We start from the raw sequence: 16,293 nt of genomic DNA, 5'->3' as shown, positions 1-16,293 counted from the left end.
GTATCAGTAGGAGTATGGAAGGAGGAGAACACATTTTTCTGGCAGAAGTCCGGTAGTGTGTGAGCAGAATCCTCGTTTGGACCAGTACTCCGAAAGCAGTGGATTCTAGGTACTCCCACTTCAATTCCTCCGATGAAAATTAAGAATCTTTCCTTGGGAGAGATGTCACTAATACCTGGTATGAGGTGGATATAGTTACTGAAATTTCCCTTCTGAATCTGGAGATCTAGGGAACAGTCTTGTACTTTACATGAGAGAGATGAGAATCTTGCTCTCCCATGCAGCAATCAGATATTGAAGGGGACCATGATAGGGTCCACCCAACCTCATCTGAAGTCTCTCTACCCTCTAGAGGGTAGTGTTTTATCCTGGACGTATATACAGCCAGGCAGTGGTGGTATGACTGCCTTGGCTCAATCAGTTCATGCAAGCTTCCCCTGACAGGAAAATTCCACTTGCTGTGCTTTAAAAATTCTGGGAGGAAATGAGCAATATCAAGGATGACCTTGCTACCGAGCATCACCATATCAGAGACGCTATCCGTTATTCCCAAGAGGAAATCGGGTCTGTCCTGGTTATGGAATTGGGTTTGATGTGTAAAAATTTCTCATCCTTTAAACTTGAGGGCAGAGGGGCTGCACAGTCTGCCCAGGCAGAGATTGGCTTTCTCACCAAAAAACTTAGGTCATGGGAACAGGGTGATAAAAAAACCCAAGCCCTAAAAGAGGTTGAATCAGTAGTCTAGATCCCTGTTGAAATTAGGAGTAATAGAGACATCCTACTTGCTCCTAGGGCTCTAACTGGTAACAAGTATACAACTAGGGTGGACTGTAAAACTTCAGATCTGAATGTAGTATGGGCACCAATATTTGCCCCTGAGAATGATACTGATAACTGTTGGTGAGACACTTGAATGTGTGTCCTTTCACCAGAGGGAAAATACCTTATCAATGAACGGAAAATTATGACTGAGGTTGAGCATATACAATTTTGGGACAGAGCGGCCTCGCCCAATACCGAATGGTGCTTGGTCCCTCCTTAGATAGGAATTCAGAAACCACCAAAGAAAATGATTATCCTGCCTGTTAATATAGCAGTGAAAACCATAGGTGCAACCTTTCTACAGTTTAATGAAAAATATAGTGCAACAACAATTTTCGAGAATACCCTCTCTGGGAGACACCATCCTTCTGTTCCTTCACTTTTAAAGCAGTCGATCATGTGAAGATAGAATTTCAGGATTTCGTATTGACTGGGAAAAATTATTCTTGGTAGAAGTAAAGCAATTTGTCTCCGCCATCCCATTATCAGATAGTATTATAAAGGAATGGGCAAAACTTGCCCTTTCTTATGAGAGGAAAAAGCTCCAAGTGGACATAGCTACCCAGCAATTTGGGATCCCTCTGAGAAAAATCTCAGGACAGCCATGTCTGAATGTTATGCTAGGCTCCACCTTCTCAATATTATAACTTGCACTACTATGCTGGAAGTAGCTATTAAAGAGTTTCCAGAGTCTTTGAGAACAAAGTTCGCTGCAGTAACCAAAACACTTGTGCAGGCCCTATAAGAAGCACTCTGTGACTTTCTGAGTGTCACATCAAGGCTTAAAGGAAGCATTTGTGGGCGCCAACATTTCACTCCCCCAGTTTAACCTCCCTATTACTTGCCTTTTTAGGACTCATGATTATTATCCTTTATATGTTTTTTATATTATTAAATTTTGTATTTCCTTTTTTCTGTTTATTCTTCCCCCTTTTGTCAGGAACTGTTTGAAGAGTCTGTTGTTGCACATCTCATTAAACAAGCCCAACAACAGAATTGCACAATATATGCTGTTCTTTGAAAAGGGAAACAATACTCTTGAGTTTCCTCTTCCTAAGCCCAAGAAAGTTCTGTATGAATCAGAGCCATACAAGCCTCTAGTCACTACTAAAGGATCCCTCCAACAACATAAGAAAGGACAACAATAGGAGCAGCACCCCTTTTGAAACGGAAAATACGCTCCTTCTGGGGATAAGGTAAATCAACTCTTGGACTGCATATTAAAGGCAAGGGAAGAGGTGGAGCTCAATAGGACTTGCATGGTTGGGGTTGTCTTCTACAGTATCACATGCAGTGGAAGTCCTCCTCTCGGGGCGACAGTAAAATTTTCAAAGGGCATAGGGTAGAGATGGTTGCACCCTTCCCCTCCTTTAAAAGTAGTTTTTCCAAAAATCTGGCCCATCTTAAATATGGGCCATAGAGAAGAATGGATTATATGCCACCACTCTTCAGCATCCCCAAGAAAGATTCCACCGAATGAAAGGTGATCCTCGACTCATAGAATTTGAACAAGCAGGTTGTTTTTGTGAGCTTTTCTATATGCTGTACATATTTACTTTATGGTAGCTCAGGAAACAAGGAATTTAACTGTTGGCCTACCTAGATGATTCTGAGGAACCAACAGATAAGAGTGCTGATGAAACCTTAGAGTGGTAGTCGACAGACTCCAGCCAAAAGGTTTCCTAATAAACAGGAACAAGTCCATCAGACATTTTCTGAGGAAAAGACTTTGTTGGGATACTCTTCACAGCAGGCTGTCTCTTCCAAACAGCACTCAAACCAGTACTGTATTAGGAAGGACCTGAGAAGATTCCTTGCACAGGACAACTTTTCCAGATGACAGTTGGAAAGAAGTCTGGGCCTGGTGCAGTTTGCATCTGTGATATATCTATTCCTGAGGTTGTGACTGTAGGATGTAAACAATGTCTGGCTTTCACATGTCAAGAAAAGGCTTTGCAATTGCCGTCATCTAATATTGGGAAGATAATCTGTCTCTAGACCTGGAAAGGGTCTCTGGCAAGTAGCTTGACCTGACTCCACCATCTGTAATAGTGATAACACATGCAGCTGCCTCCTTGACAGGTTAGGAAGGCCATTAGGAGGATTGTCAGGTAGCAGGAAGGTTGTCACCTGTTCTGAGTGTGTGTCATATCAGTTCCTGGAGCTGTTGATTGTCTTTCCACCTAAGAAAATTGAAACCTCCAAAAGCAACCCACATTTTGTTGGTCTTATACAATATCACTGCAATGTCTTGCATCAAGAAGTTGGGCTTATGCTCAGCCCTCTCAAGTCAGTAATTGCCTACCCACTTCCAAATCCGGAAGTGGATTGTTTGCCACATGCAAGAACCATCAACTGTCTCTGAACCAGGACATTCAGGCAATATCAAGAGATACATTCCTACAAGACTGGGACGAATGGAGGGTAATACCTTTTCCTCCATTGTCCTACATTCAAAAACTTTGAACATTCTACCAGCTTTCAACGGAACCTCTTACCTAGTGGCTTCGAATTAGCCAAACAGTCATTGGTTCCTTATTTCTTCAGAAATGGGCGAGGAAATAGGTTCTATTACCATCTGCTGTTCTATCCAAAAGAGGAGGAGGGGAAGTCGTCTATGCATCCTCCTTTCTGAGTTGTGGCCTTCATGTGTGGATTTTTTAAATTTAACTTACCATGAAAATTATTTACCTAACATTGCTAGGTACCTAGTGCAAAAACTATGGACTTCATCTATCCGGCATACCAGTCTGTAATGAAAATGTGGTTAGATTACCTCCACACCAAAAGCCCAGTTGAAATCTGTTGAAACAGTTTTACATTTCATTATATATCTCTGCAGCAAAAGACTAAGCCTGAATAGTGCCAGTGCCCAATCAGATGACAGTCTACAGCAAAAGACTAAGCCTGAACACCTTGCTATTGCAACAGTCATTTCATACAAGGCAGGATTTTCAGAAGCCTTGCTTTATGGTTTTGGAATTGGTTATAATATAGAAATTAATTCCCTTCTCCAGTCTTTTGCAGTGCAAAGGCCAGCACCCATTCCCTGGCCCTTGAATAAGGTTTGTAGACTCCTGTCATCACCTCAGTTCAGTGGTCCCAAGACAGCTACAACTCATATGCTCCAAAAGGCAGTCTTTTGACTGCTTTGGCATCAGGAGATCGGGTTATTGTACTTGGCTTTCTTAGGCACGGATATTTTTTCATCACTCATACACCTAGTTTTCATTAATTGGTGTCTCCTGGCCTATCATTCCTGGCCAAGAATGAGGACCTTTTAAAGGAAAAATCCATTTTTGGAAAGGTAACTCAGTATTTCTGATAAAATGTTATGCTTGGCTTAAGCACTCAAGGTTTACCTACATGTTATGGCAAACATAACATGTTTGCCATAACATGTTATTCATAACATGTTCTGCAATTCACTTCATGGGGTCTCTCAATACAATAGCAGACTCTCTGTCAAGGAATGAAACAGCCTCCACTGACAAACACTCCTTTCAATTAATGGCCAACATGCTTCCACATCTGGAAGTGGACCTGTTTGCCACTTCTGAGAACCATCAACTTCCAGTTTGTCTCTGAAGCTGGACAATTAGCCAACAGCAAGAGATGCATTCCTACAAGATTGAAACAAATGGAGGATGATATACCTCTTGCCTCCATTGTCCCAATACTGGTTCCTATGGCTTGAACAACGAGCGAAGAAATCGATTTATTGCCATCTGCTGTTCTAACCCAGACAGTAGGAGGGGAAGTTGTCTACACACCCTCCTATCTGACCCGTGACCTTCATGTGTGGATTTTTTAAAATCTAGCCTCCCATGAAGATTACTGACTCAACATTGCTAAGTACTTAGTGCAAAAAACTAGACTTCATCCATCCAACATTACCGGTCTGTAAGGAAAGTGTGATTAGATTACCTCTATGCTGAGAGCCCAGTTGAAATCTATGTTAAACAGTTCTACATTTTATTATATATCTTTTTGAGGACAAGTTCCTTGCTATTAGAACAATCATGGCATACATGGCAGCATTGTCAGAACTCTTGCCGTATTGTTTTGGAATTGACTCTAATATAGAAATTGTTACTTCCTTTCTCCAATCTTTAGCATTGCAAAGACTGGCTTCTGCAAGGCTTCCTATTACCTGGTCCCTGAAAAAGGTTCTTATACGCCTGTCATCCCCTCAGTTCAGTAGGTTCAATACAACTACTACTCATATGCTCCAAAAGGTGGTCTTCTTGACTGCTTTGGCATCAGAAGCTCAGATTAGAGAACTGTGTCCTCTTAGATGGGGATGTTACATCACTCAAACATCTAGCCAACCATTTATTATTGTCTCCTGGACCATCATTCCTGGCTAAGGATGAGAACCCTTTAAAGAGAAAATCCCCTATTCTGGAGAAGGGGAGTCAGTATTTTGGAGAAACTATGCCAAGTTGTTCAAGCACTCAAGGTTTACCTAAATGTCATGGCGAACATTCCAGGTGGTCTGCTTTTCCTACACCCTAGCACAAGTAACCACTCACTCTACATGGGCTGAGAATTGTTTTAGTGTTCCTCATCAAAAAGGCAGGCCCTCACTCCTTTCGTAAGTCGCATGACCTCCGGAAGGTATGTACATCATTGGCTTTCTTCAGAAATGTTTCTTTCAAAGAAGTCTCAGAGTATACAGAGTGATCATCGGAGGCAGTATTTCTGAAACATTATTGCCATGAGCCTGAACAAATTCAACTATATTGTGTATCAGTAGGTGGTATGGTAAGTCCTGGCTCCATAGACACTTCGGCAGAAAACCAGGGGCCTACTTGATGTAGTAGTCATGCTGAGACGTTGCCAGGGAAGGCATAAACTTCCTGCGGCTGGACCCAGCATATCTGGGCAAGTCACTTTAGAACTACAAGTCTAATGTTCATATAGGTTAGTGTGTTACTTCCTGTTCTTGTTGGTAAACCCTAATGGGTATCTGGAATAGAGAATATGGTTGATAACTTGTGACTTCACCTTGGACCAAAATTTTATCTGGGTTGCTGGGATTGATTTATTAGGAGCTAAGCCATTTCATCATCTGTCAATTTTTTTTGTATGCTCCTTTGAGGAAAAACAGCAGCTACGCTATCAAAATTCAGGTTTTGACATGGGAAAAACCTATTTTGGTAGTCACTATGAGTCCTCAAACCCAATCACTTTCCCTGAAGAAAAGGCATTGGACTGAGGTGAACACTTATTTTGCATAAACCTGGCATAAATACTGGGGAAAATGCCCAACATACTCACTGTTGCCACTTTGGTGTGTGAAGGATAAAGGAAGAACCAAGGCAGTCATTGTAGACAGAGATAAAGCTCTCTTGTCTTGAGTCCTTTATATTCTATCATTGTGTCAACAAGCACTAATCTGGCCAAGCCAAACCAGAAGAGAATACTCTGAGACTGGTTGGTCTGTCTTATGGAGCCCTGGGGTGACCATGAGAGTAACTCCTTTGAGAATGCCTCATATATTTATAACAATGATAAAATCAGTGCAGCCTGTTTTAGGTCATTTGTACTTCCTTCACTGGAACACTGTTCTCTGGTGTGGATGTCTGCTTCTGCCAGAGATGTCTCTCTTTTAGGTAGAGTTGTTCATGGTGGTAGGTTTCTGTTTCCTAATAGTAGCAGTTATGACTTGGACCATCGACAGATGATCTTTTGTGTCACCTTTTCATAAGTTGTATTTCAACAGAGATCTTTCACATTCACAATTGATCCCTGATCTCCTTTATCTGCTGAGAGCAACCAGATTCGCTGGACAGCAGCAACAATATGCAGTAAATGTGTCTCATTGTCAAACTTATCAGTTTCAGAGGTCCTTTACTCCTCACACTGTTGGACTGTGGAACAGCCTCCCAGAGGATGCCGTGCAATTGGAACTAAAGAAGTTCAAGTGAAAATGCAATGCATACTACCCTAATATTATTTCTCTTGTATTTAATACATTTTTACAGTATCTATTTATCTATTTATTGATTTATTTGTTTTCTTTTTTTAATAAGTGGTATCTCTTCCTTCGGTATTTCCCTTTACTTTCTTTTGCTTCTTCCTAATGTACATCATATTCTGTGGAGTATGGTTTTGTTCCATATGAATAGGTTTCATCTACTAAATAATAATAATAATAATACTAATAATTAATATAATAATAATAATAATAATAATAATAATAATAATAATAATACTGGTTTTGTTAAACAAAATGGCAGTTTCAACAGCATTTATTTTATATAGTAAACGCTCAATTCGTCTTATTAACCCTTAAACGCCGAGCCTCTATTTACAAAAGTGTCTGCCGTATGCCGGCGGCGTTATGGAGTTAGTGCCAAAGCGGAAAAAAAGTTTTTTTCAAAAAATCACAGCACGCTTAGTTTTTAAGATTAAGAGTTCATTTTTGGCTCCTTTTTTTGTCATTGGCTGAAGTTTAGTATGCAACCATCAGAAATGAAAAAAAATATTATCATATATAAATATTGAAATATATGACAGCATGAAAAAAAATGTCATATATAATTGTATACAAATCACGCTGTGAGCAAAACGATTAAAGCTAATGAGTTTTTTTTCTTTGTATTGTACATTAAATTGCAATGATCTTGGTATATAACAAATTGTAAAACGATCAAAGCAACACAGTGAAAATATTATCACAAAATGATGCATGAATTGTAACGCGTGCGGACGTGAAAAAGTTTTTTCAAAAATCCACTATAAATCGAAATTTTGTGCTAGAGACTTCCCGTTTGTTGCAAAATGAAGGTAATTGATTGAATATTACTAGATTGTAAGTTTTTTAGCTTACAATTGCAGTTTTCGACCATTTCGGTTGAGTTAAAGTTGACCGAAGGTCGAATTTTTTCTATTTATTGTGATTTATATGAAAATATTTCAAAACTGATAAAAGCTACAACCATGATTTATTTTTTGTTGTATTCTACATGAAATTGCACACATTTTCATATATAAAACTTTATGTAACGACTAATATAAAACGGTGCAAACATTATGACAAAGTGACGAAAGAATTTCTGAGATGTTCGGCCGAGTTACCGCGCGGACGTAAGGAAAGAGTTTTTTTCAAAAATTCACCATAAATTGAAATATTGTGCTAGAGACTTCCAATTTGTTGCAAAATTAAGGTAAATGATTGAATATTACTAGAATGTAAGAGTTTTAGCTTATAATTGCGTTTTTCGACCATTTCAGTCGAGTCAAAGTTGACCGAAGGTTGAAATTTTGGCACTTATCGTGATTTATATGAAAATATTTCAAAACTTATAAAAGCTACAACCAGGGGTTGTTTTTTGTTGTATTCTACATGAAATTGCACACATCTTCATATATAAAACTTTTTGTAACGGCTAATATAAAACGGTGCAAAAAGTACGACATAATGACGAAAGAATTTCTGAGATGTGTCCCTGATGCTCTGTAGTGCGAGAAGAAAGAAATTCGCACATGCCCAGGAGGGAACTATCTTTAATCACCGGAAGACTGCCCACAACCAGAGGATCCACTGCAGCGAAATTGTTGGACATTTCGAGATTATTGACAACGCCCCCGACCTTCGTCGTCTTCGCATCCTAGAGGCGCTCCACATAGGGAAGGAAAAACCGAGCCTTAATGTAACTCAGGAGACCTTCCTTCTCCCTACAGCGGTCAGGAAAGCCGAGGACACCCAGGCAAGACCCGCATCCCAACCTACGCCCCTCGAGGACGACCTCCAGAGCACCGAGGGTGATCGCCTAGTGAGATCTCACCCCGAGGATGACCTGCAAGATTGCCCCTCGCACCCACCTACAAACCAAAGAAGCCTCAACGTCGAGGACGACTTTAACCCTCGCCCCGAGGATGCCCTTCCAACACCTGAGGGAGGCAGAGGCGCCACCCTTCACCTTGTGAACAGTCGGTTAACCCGCCTTCCTCGAGAAATCGCACCATCGCTGATCAGCAGTAGGCTTCGATTGAGGAGAAGACAGCCAATCAGGAGCCGCCCTTCCAATGACATCATGGCTGGATAGGCCAATGAAAAATGAAGCGACCAAGTCCACAATCCAACAAACACGGATAAAAGACGAAAAATCCACACATTACAGCCATTGCATCCTGCGATCCTGTCCTGAATGATGCCCTAATGAGGAGGGCGAAACTAGTCGACATTCAACGAGAACTACCTCCTACACATCATTAAACCACCAGATATGATGGTCAATTGCTTGCAACCATTCCAGCGCAAGAGAAGCAATTAATAAGACGAACTGAGCATTTACTATATAAAATAAATGCTTTTGAAACTGCCATTTTGTTTAACAAAACCTGTATTAAAGAAGGTCTTTTTCCTGATTTTACAAATAATAATAATAATAATACAACAACAACAACAACAACAATAATAATAATAAAAATATCATTGTGCCAACAAACACTTTTCTGGCTGAGACCAACTAGAAGAGAATTCTTTGAGATTGGTTGGTCTTATGGAGCCCTGGGGAGGGATGATGAGAGTAACTCCTTTGAGGACGAACAATGGCTGCGCTATCAGAAAGTGCCATGTGAACCATTCAAGAGGTTTTCCACCTAGAAACCGTTCAGGATGGTCCCTAGAAGTAAAAAGTTACCACCAACCTTTTACAAGACCAGCACCTTTTTCACCAAAATTGACCGTGTGAAAGTAATTCTGGAATAGACACAAACTGATTTGAGAAAATGCCCTCCAGGTGATGAAAAATCTGTAGTGCTAGCAGTTGTTGATGTTATGCACATGGTTAGGAAATGGTCCTTTCCTCCAAGTGAGATCTTTAGCAGTCTTTGCTTGGATACTCCAGTAGGCACAGGACGTGTACATTTCATTTTAAGAAACTGAGTAAACCACTCTCCAATGGGTGACAATGCTACACGGCCTCAGGAAAATATTGGTAACACCACTTGCACTCATTAACAGATTGAGAAAGGGTTTTGGGGAGTGGGGGCAGGCCTTGAGAAGTTTCCAAGTTTGGGGGTGAGTTGGGTGGCTGGGCCCCATGGGAGAGGAGGGGCAATAAGGCTTTGTAGAGGAAATCACTCAGAGAAGGGGTTTTTTTTTGGAAGGTGGGTGGAGCTGAGGAGCTGTTTCCTGTCTGGGAGAGGGTGAAGAGGGCTAGAGCATTTTGTTTCGTGTTTTTATGCTTATGATATTTTAATTTATATTTTACATTCTCCTCAGTTATATTTTAAATGTATTTTCTCATTTTTTATTTTTACAATCCAAAAGATAAACGCAATCGTGTATAGGGTACGTATGTATGCACGCACTCATTCAGTGGCGTTGGTGAACTTGCTAGTGCTTGTTTTGTTTTGTTTTGTTACGCTTATGATTTTGTAATTTATATTTTATGCTATTCTCATTTATATTTTTACTGTATTTTCTCATTTTTCATTTTCACAACCCAAAGATAAATGCAGTTGTGTGCATAGGGTGCTTATGTATGCGCACACTCATTTGGTAGGATTGGTGAAATTGTTAGAGGTTGTTTTGTTTCATGTTACACTTATGATTTTTTTTATTTATATTTATGCTATTCTCATTTATGTTTTAACTATATTTTCTCATTTTTCATTTCTACAATCCCTAGTGAACTGATATGATATGTGTGATAATCATACTTAGAGTCAACTACACTTGTAATGAAATACAACACAGTAAATCAAGCAAAGCAAAATAAAAGGCAAACATGATACTGCGCTAAGAAACACACACACACACACGAGTGTGTACACTATGTAGAGACGGTAATGTCATCATTGATGAAATAACTATTGTAGATGTAAACAAACACAGACACACAAAGCTTCCTTGGTATTATGAGGTGAAATGAAAAATCATTCATTCCAATAAAACAGATAATGATCAACTACTTGCTCTGGACAGTTGTCATTGAGAAATTTCATATGACTAAAGATGTAAATACAGTGTTTTACGCAAACAGTTTCCATGATAGTCTTTACTTACCAGACAAATTTCATTTTCAGTAGATTGTACAGGTAGTCCCTGGGTTATGGTGGGGGTTCCGTTCCAGCAGCACGCCATAGGTCAGAAAACGCTGTAACTCAGAACATCAGCGCCTACAGCGCTGTAATCTGATTTTTTGATGAATATATTTGAAAAAGCGCCGTAATTACGGATCGCTGTAAGTTGGAGCCGCCATAACCCGGGGACTACCTGTACTAGGCTAGGCTTTCAAACAAGATTACCAAACTTATGGATTATGTAACAATTCATAACCATCTCTATAATTAACAACCACTTACCAAAGAACTGGCATAAACAACATTGAGTATGACATAAACAAACAAATTGGCAAACAGCCGTTTTGTGATTTCAAGGGATTTTACTTTAACATAAAGTATTGTAGTTTACCTTTGAATACCTGTTAATATCCCTCCTGACTTATGCAAATGGATACTGTAACACCTAGCTTAGGTCAATAGTTCGTTCGTACACATTTTGTGTCTCGAGTATTTTAATGGCCACAAAACCATGGTGGGCTGTGGGTAAACACAGGTAGGCTACATACCTACTGAACTGTGTCATTTATGAGAGAGAAAAAGGAGTTAAATTTTTTTTGTATAAGTGACTTAGTAAGTAATTACATAGCTATAAGCATCCTACCATGGCATTCTAAAAATTAAAATTTCGTGGTGGTGCTACCATCGCTTGTGTAGATGACAAGGTCCTGCCCACATTCGGGACTGACAGGTACAACTCAGCAAAGAGCTTCAATTTGTTTTCTGCCGGCTCCCGATCAACATCGGTGGTTTTGTGCGGTCTTTTCATCGTTTTTTGAGACTTGTTCCAGTCTCTGGTGAAGTATTCAGATTTTGTGTTTTGGTATTGTGCTGAAGGTTTTGTTATTAGTTATACTGTTAGCTTTGGTTAACTGTATAGTAATTATTTAGGATGTCAGACTGTAGTTCTTCTAGTGTTTGGTATTGCTCCTAAGGATGTAAGATTAGGTTAGCAAAGATCGCTAATGACTCTCACACTAAGTGTGTTAATGTAGGGGGCAGGAGTGTAATAAAGAACTTACTTGTTCTGAATGCCAGTATTAGGATAATCAAAAGTTGAAAATGTTGAAATCTCACTTAGTTAAGTTAGATGGATAGAATGAGGAAGGTGGCCCTTAGAGCCAAAAATAGGGCTAGTTTTGAACCTGTTCTTCTTCTGCGGTAGAAGATATTGCTCGCTCTTCTCAAATCCCTGCTATGTCGTCCATCCTTAGCCCTCCTGCTTCTATGCCTCATACTCCTTTACCAGGTTCCCATGCTTCCAATCTTGACGCCATTGCCAGCCTCAAATCTAAGTTTGACCAGAAATTTGAGTTCTTAGCCAACACGTTATGGAGTTGGGTGTCTTTTAAAGCTTTTGTAGAGAAAGCTTCCAGTGTTCCCAGTCAGTGCAATTGCAGTGCGAGGTGACAGGGTTGTGCATGTTGAGGAGATGGTTGCCCATCCCACCAGCACTCTTAGACGAAAGTCCGTGTCCCTCTCCCCTGCACCGGGGAGAAGACATACTGGAGGTCCAAGGGAGGCTGGTGGGGTTTGCTCACAGGTAGTCGCCTCCTCTGCCAAGACTTTTACCTGTTCCCAGGCGTTGGCAGGGCGCCACTGGAAAGGAGTCTCGGTTAGTGCAGTGTGTCTGTCATCAGACTCGGATGGCTCTTGTGTTGACAAGAAGTGCCAGCTACGCCGATTTGCTGCCTCTCAGCCTCTGAAGAGGCATTCAACTATAGCAGATAGTTCTCCACCTCCTCCAACCCGCTTGGTGCCAACTTTGGTCCGCTCGGCTCCAGCTGTTGAGCGCCTCATCAGCAGCTTGAGGATCTTATGGGTTTTCTGAGGAAGAAATCTTCAACTTCCAAGAGTAAGGACACTTCTCTGTTGCTGATTTCGTCCGAGGAAGAAGAAGCTGAGCAAGACACCACCCCTTATTCGGTTTATTCCAGTTTGCTGAAGTTCTTTTTAGCAAACTTTCCAGACTTCTTGGAGCCTGCTTCTCTGGATTCGTCCTCCTCGAAGAAAGTCCTTCGATGGGTGGATGAATGCTTAGCCACAAAGAGGGAGCAAGGTAAAGCTACCTTTGCCTTCCCTCCTTCGAAGCTTTCAAAGAAGTACCACTTTTATGCCACCGGAGATGCTTCTTTTTTGGGAGTTTCTGCTACCTCCATGGGGACTTCTCCGGTTTGGCTGACGTGATGTGTCATGCTGCGTTCTCCTCAGCTAAGATCATGTTTTTCTCCCCCAGTCTTGACCACCTCATCAGGAATCTTTTTTAAGGTTTTAGAGATATTCAGTTTTCTTGAGTGGACTGTGGGAGCTTTGGCGAGAAAGATTGAAGACTGCGTGGGCCATGGGCCTAGCAGAAGATTTCACTGCCGACTGGTTGGGTGTACATGCTGTGCCGACGAAGCAGTCAGGGATGGTTCCACTGAGCTCGCCTCCCTTTTCATAATGGGGATTTTAAAGAAATGAGAGCTGTGGTGCTCTCTTTGCCATGAAGGGAGTAACCACAACTCTTGTTCTCTCCCTTAGACAAGACCCATTTCTTCCCTCAGGACGAGGTCAAGGAAGTGTCTGCGCTGCAGAAGAAATCTACAATATACCTTTTGGCCCAGTCCGCCAAACGCCCGAAGGAAACTCCTTTTGTTGTTTCCAAGTCTTTCTTGCCCTTGCAGTCTCAGCCTTTTTGTGGAGGGAGGTCGAGACCCCAGTTTAGACCTCGAACCAACCTTCGTCACCCATCGAGGTCCACCAAGAAATCGGCCTTCAAGCCCGCCGCCAAGAAGTGAGGATTTTGTCCTTCATGCCCCTGTTGGAGCTAAGCTACATCTCTTCTGGGAGGAATGGTGCCGCAGAGGGGCGGAACCTTGGGTTGTCCAAGTACATGTACTGAAGAGAGGCTACTCCATTCCTTTCAGAGAGAGACCTCCTTTGTCCAAGTTGCTGATCACCTTGATGGCTTACTTGGCAGGGTCCAAGAAGTTTTTGGCTCTTTTTTAAGAGGTCGAGTCCCTTATTAAAAAAGGGGCAGTAGAGGAGGTAATGGACAAAATGTCAGAGGGTTTCTACAACTGACTCTTCATAGTCCCCAAGTCATCGAGGGGCTGGAGACCCATTCTGGACGTCAGTGTCCTGAACTTGTTCGTGGTGAAAACGAAGTTTCACATGGAGACGAACCACTCAGTCATGTCCTCTCTCCATCAGGGCAACTGGATGGTCACCCTGGGCATTCAGGACGCATATATCCACGTTCCAATCCACCCAGGCTCCAGAAAATTTCTGAGGTTCGTCTTTTGGGGTAAAGTTCTCCAATTTCAGGCCCTTTGCTTTGGTCTGTCCATGGCCCCACAGGTCTTCACTCGAATCCTCGCTCCTCTTGCCTAATGGCTTCATCTTCTCGGGATCAACGTATCCCCCATTTGGACTATTGGTTTCTCCACTCCAACCCTCAAAAGTCACAGATGACCCCAACACAGAGGATTCCCTATTTGGGGATGATCCTGGATTCTCTAGCTTTTCGGGTTTTTCGCTCCCCAAAAAGGACCAAGTCTTGTCTTCAGACTGTTCGAGAGTTTCTTTCCCTCTCAGCTTGCTCAGCAGTCCAGTGGATGCGTCTCCTGGGCATGTTGGCCTCAGTGGAACAGTTTGTGAAGTTGGGGAGACTTCACATGAGGCCCCTGGAGTTTTATCTGAAGGCTCCTTCATCTTCCCAATCCTGTCGGAGATCAAGGAGGATCTTCGATGGTGGTTGTCAGAAGAACGACTTTAGGTAGGGATTTCTCTTCTGCCTCTGAGCCCCAGCCTAGAATTTTATTCTGATGCCTCTGATCTAGGTTGGGGATCCCTGCTAGGGAGTTGAAGGGTCTCAGGAACATAGACAATGGAGCAGGAGCCTTGCACATAAACGTCAAAGAGCTGAATGCTATTCACCTGGGCCTTCAGTCCTTCTCTCCGCTAGTAACAGGCAAGACTGTAGCAGCAGACACAGGCAACACCACAGCTTTGTCCTATGTCTGCAAGCAGGGAGGCACTCACTCCTTCACTCTTGGAGAGACTGCAAAAGACCTTCCTCTCTGGGCTGAGCAGAACCAGGTCATGATCATTCCTCACTTCATCCAGGGGAGACTGAACATCTTGGCAGATGAATTAAACTGTTGCCATCAAGTCCTGCTGACGGAGTGGACCTTAGACCCCCTAGTCTGTCTTGATCTATGGAAGCTGTGGGGCAAACCTTCCATACCTCTTCTGACGTCGAGGAACCACCGTTTTCCTCTCTTTTGCTCCCCATTGATTTTGCATAATACATCAACCAATACAGGGCCATCAACTTGTGGTAACAGTGCCACACAGAAAAACCACACACCATAAATACTATAGTGTTTTTATATTAAACCCTTATATTAATATTATTGCTCATAATACAGGCACAGTACTCCAATGAAGGTGAAAATCACAGCAGGGCCAGATACTGAATTGTGAAACTGGAGTGTCAGTGTAGGTGTAGCTCCACTTTGGTTACTTAGTGATGGGCTTGGTGTGGAATTTGGGTGTAAACTCCATATAACAAAAGAAAAATTGTTTATTATTATTTCTTCAAAATTTCTCTTGTCAAAATTGGGATGTCTTCAAAATTGGTAAATATGGTACTGTATATATTTGTCAGTTTCTAGCAGTTCTTTATACAGTGTACAGGATGTAAGGCATGGAATAAGTATGGATAAAGTAAATGTTGCATTTAAATTGTTACAGTTTTTACTTTTTCATAGTCATTTAATTTTAGCTAACAGACTCTAGTGTTACTGACCACAGTTGCTGTGACTCCAGTTTAAAGACATCAGTAAATCATCGTTGTTGTTGGGTTGTACATTACTGTACAGTACACTCATATGGTACTGTAGTTTTGTTAGCCATAAAATTATGAATATTGTAGTATGTGCATGATGAAAATTATGTGCACTCTTTATTGAGTCATAATTGGTTTTATAATAATTGTAACAGCCTTTTGTTTCCCATATACATGGGTTTTTTTTCTACTCAGCTGAAAAATATCAATTATGGTTTATGACATTTGAAAACTTTTTTTCAGTAAACATGTTTGTTCTTTTCAGCTAAGTCTCTGGTATTATCAGTGGTACGACAAGTTGTGAAGTCAAGACAGTTGGTGTCATTAGGTCAGATATTTGATAAAATTAATGCATCATATCGAAACCATTTGAATAGCATAATTCAGTCACAGGTAAGATTTGTTTCAAGATTCACTTTTTTAACACTGATAATGTTTTTATTTCTGGATTACCAGTACATACGATATAAATGTAAAATACTTCTTTAAATAATCAGAAGAATGTGCAAAACTGGTCTGAATCTGTTATTTGCAGTACTGTACAGTACTAATTTTGC

The 16,293-nt window shown here is 41.2% G+C and overlaps 1 protein-coding gene across 3 annotated transcripts in view; it reads left to right on the top strand.

Moving 5' to 3' along the window:
• Bulli (regulator of MON1-CCZ1 complex protein bulli) overlaps positions 1-16,293 on the top strand; it is a 441,067-nt gene that overhangs the window by 238,148 nt on the left and 186,626 nt on the right. For all 3 annotated transcript variants that reach the window (XM_067104768.1, XM_067104769.1, XM_067104770.1), the window contains exon 9: positions 16,002-16,129. In XM_067104768.1, the coding sequence (XP_066960869.1) occupies positions 16,002-16,129 (128 nt within the window). The remainder of the gene's footprint in view (positions 1-16,001; positions 16,130-16,293) is intronic.

Source organism: Macrobrachium rosenbergii, chromosome 6 (assembly GCF_040412425.1).
Source record: "Macrobrachium rosenbergii isolate ZJJX-2024 chromosome 6, ASM4041242v1, whole genome shotgun sequence".
Lineage (NCBI taxonomy): Eukaryota > Metazoa > Arthropoda > Malacostraca > Decapoda > Palaemonidae > Macrobrachium > Macrobrachium rosenbergii.
This window is presented reverse-complemented; position numbering and strand designations above follow the sequence as displayed.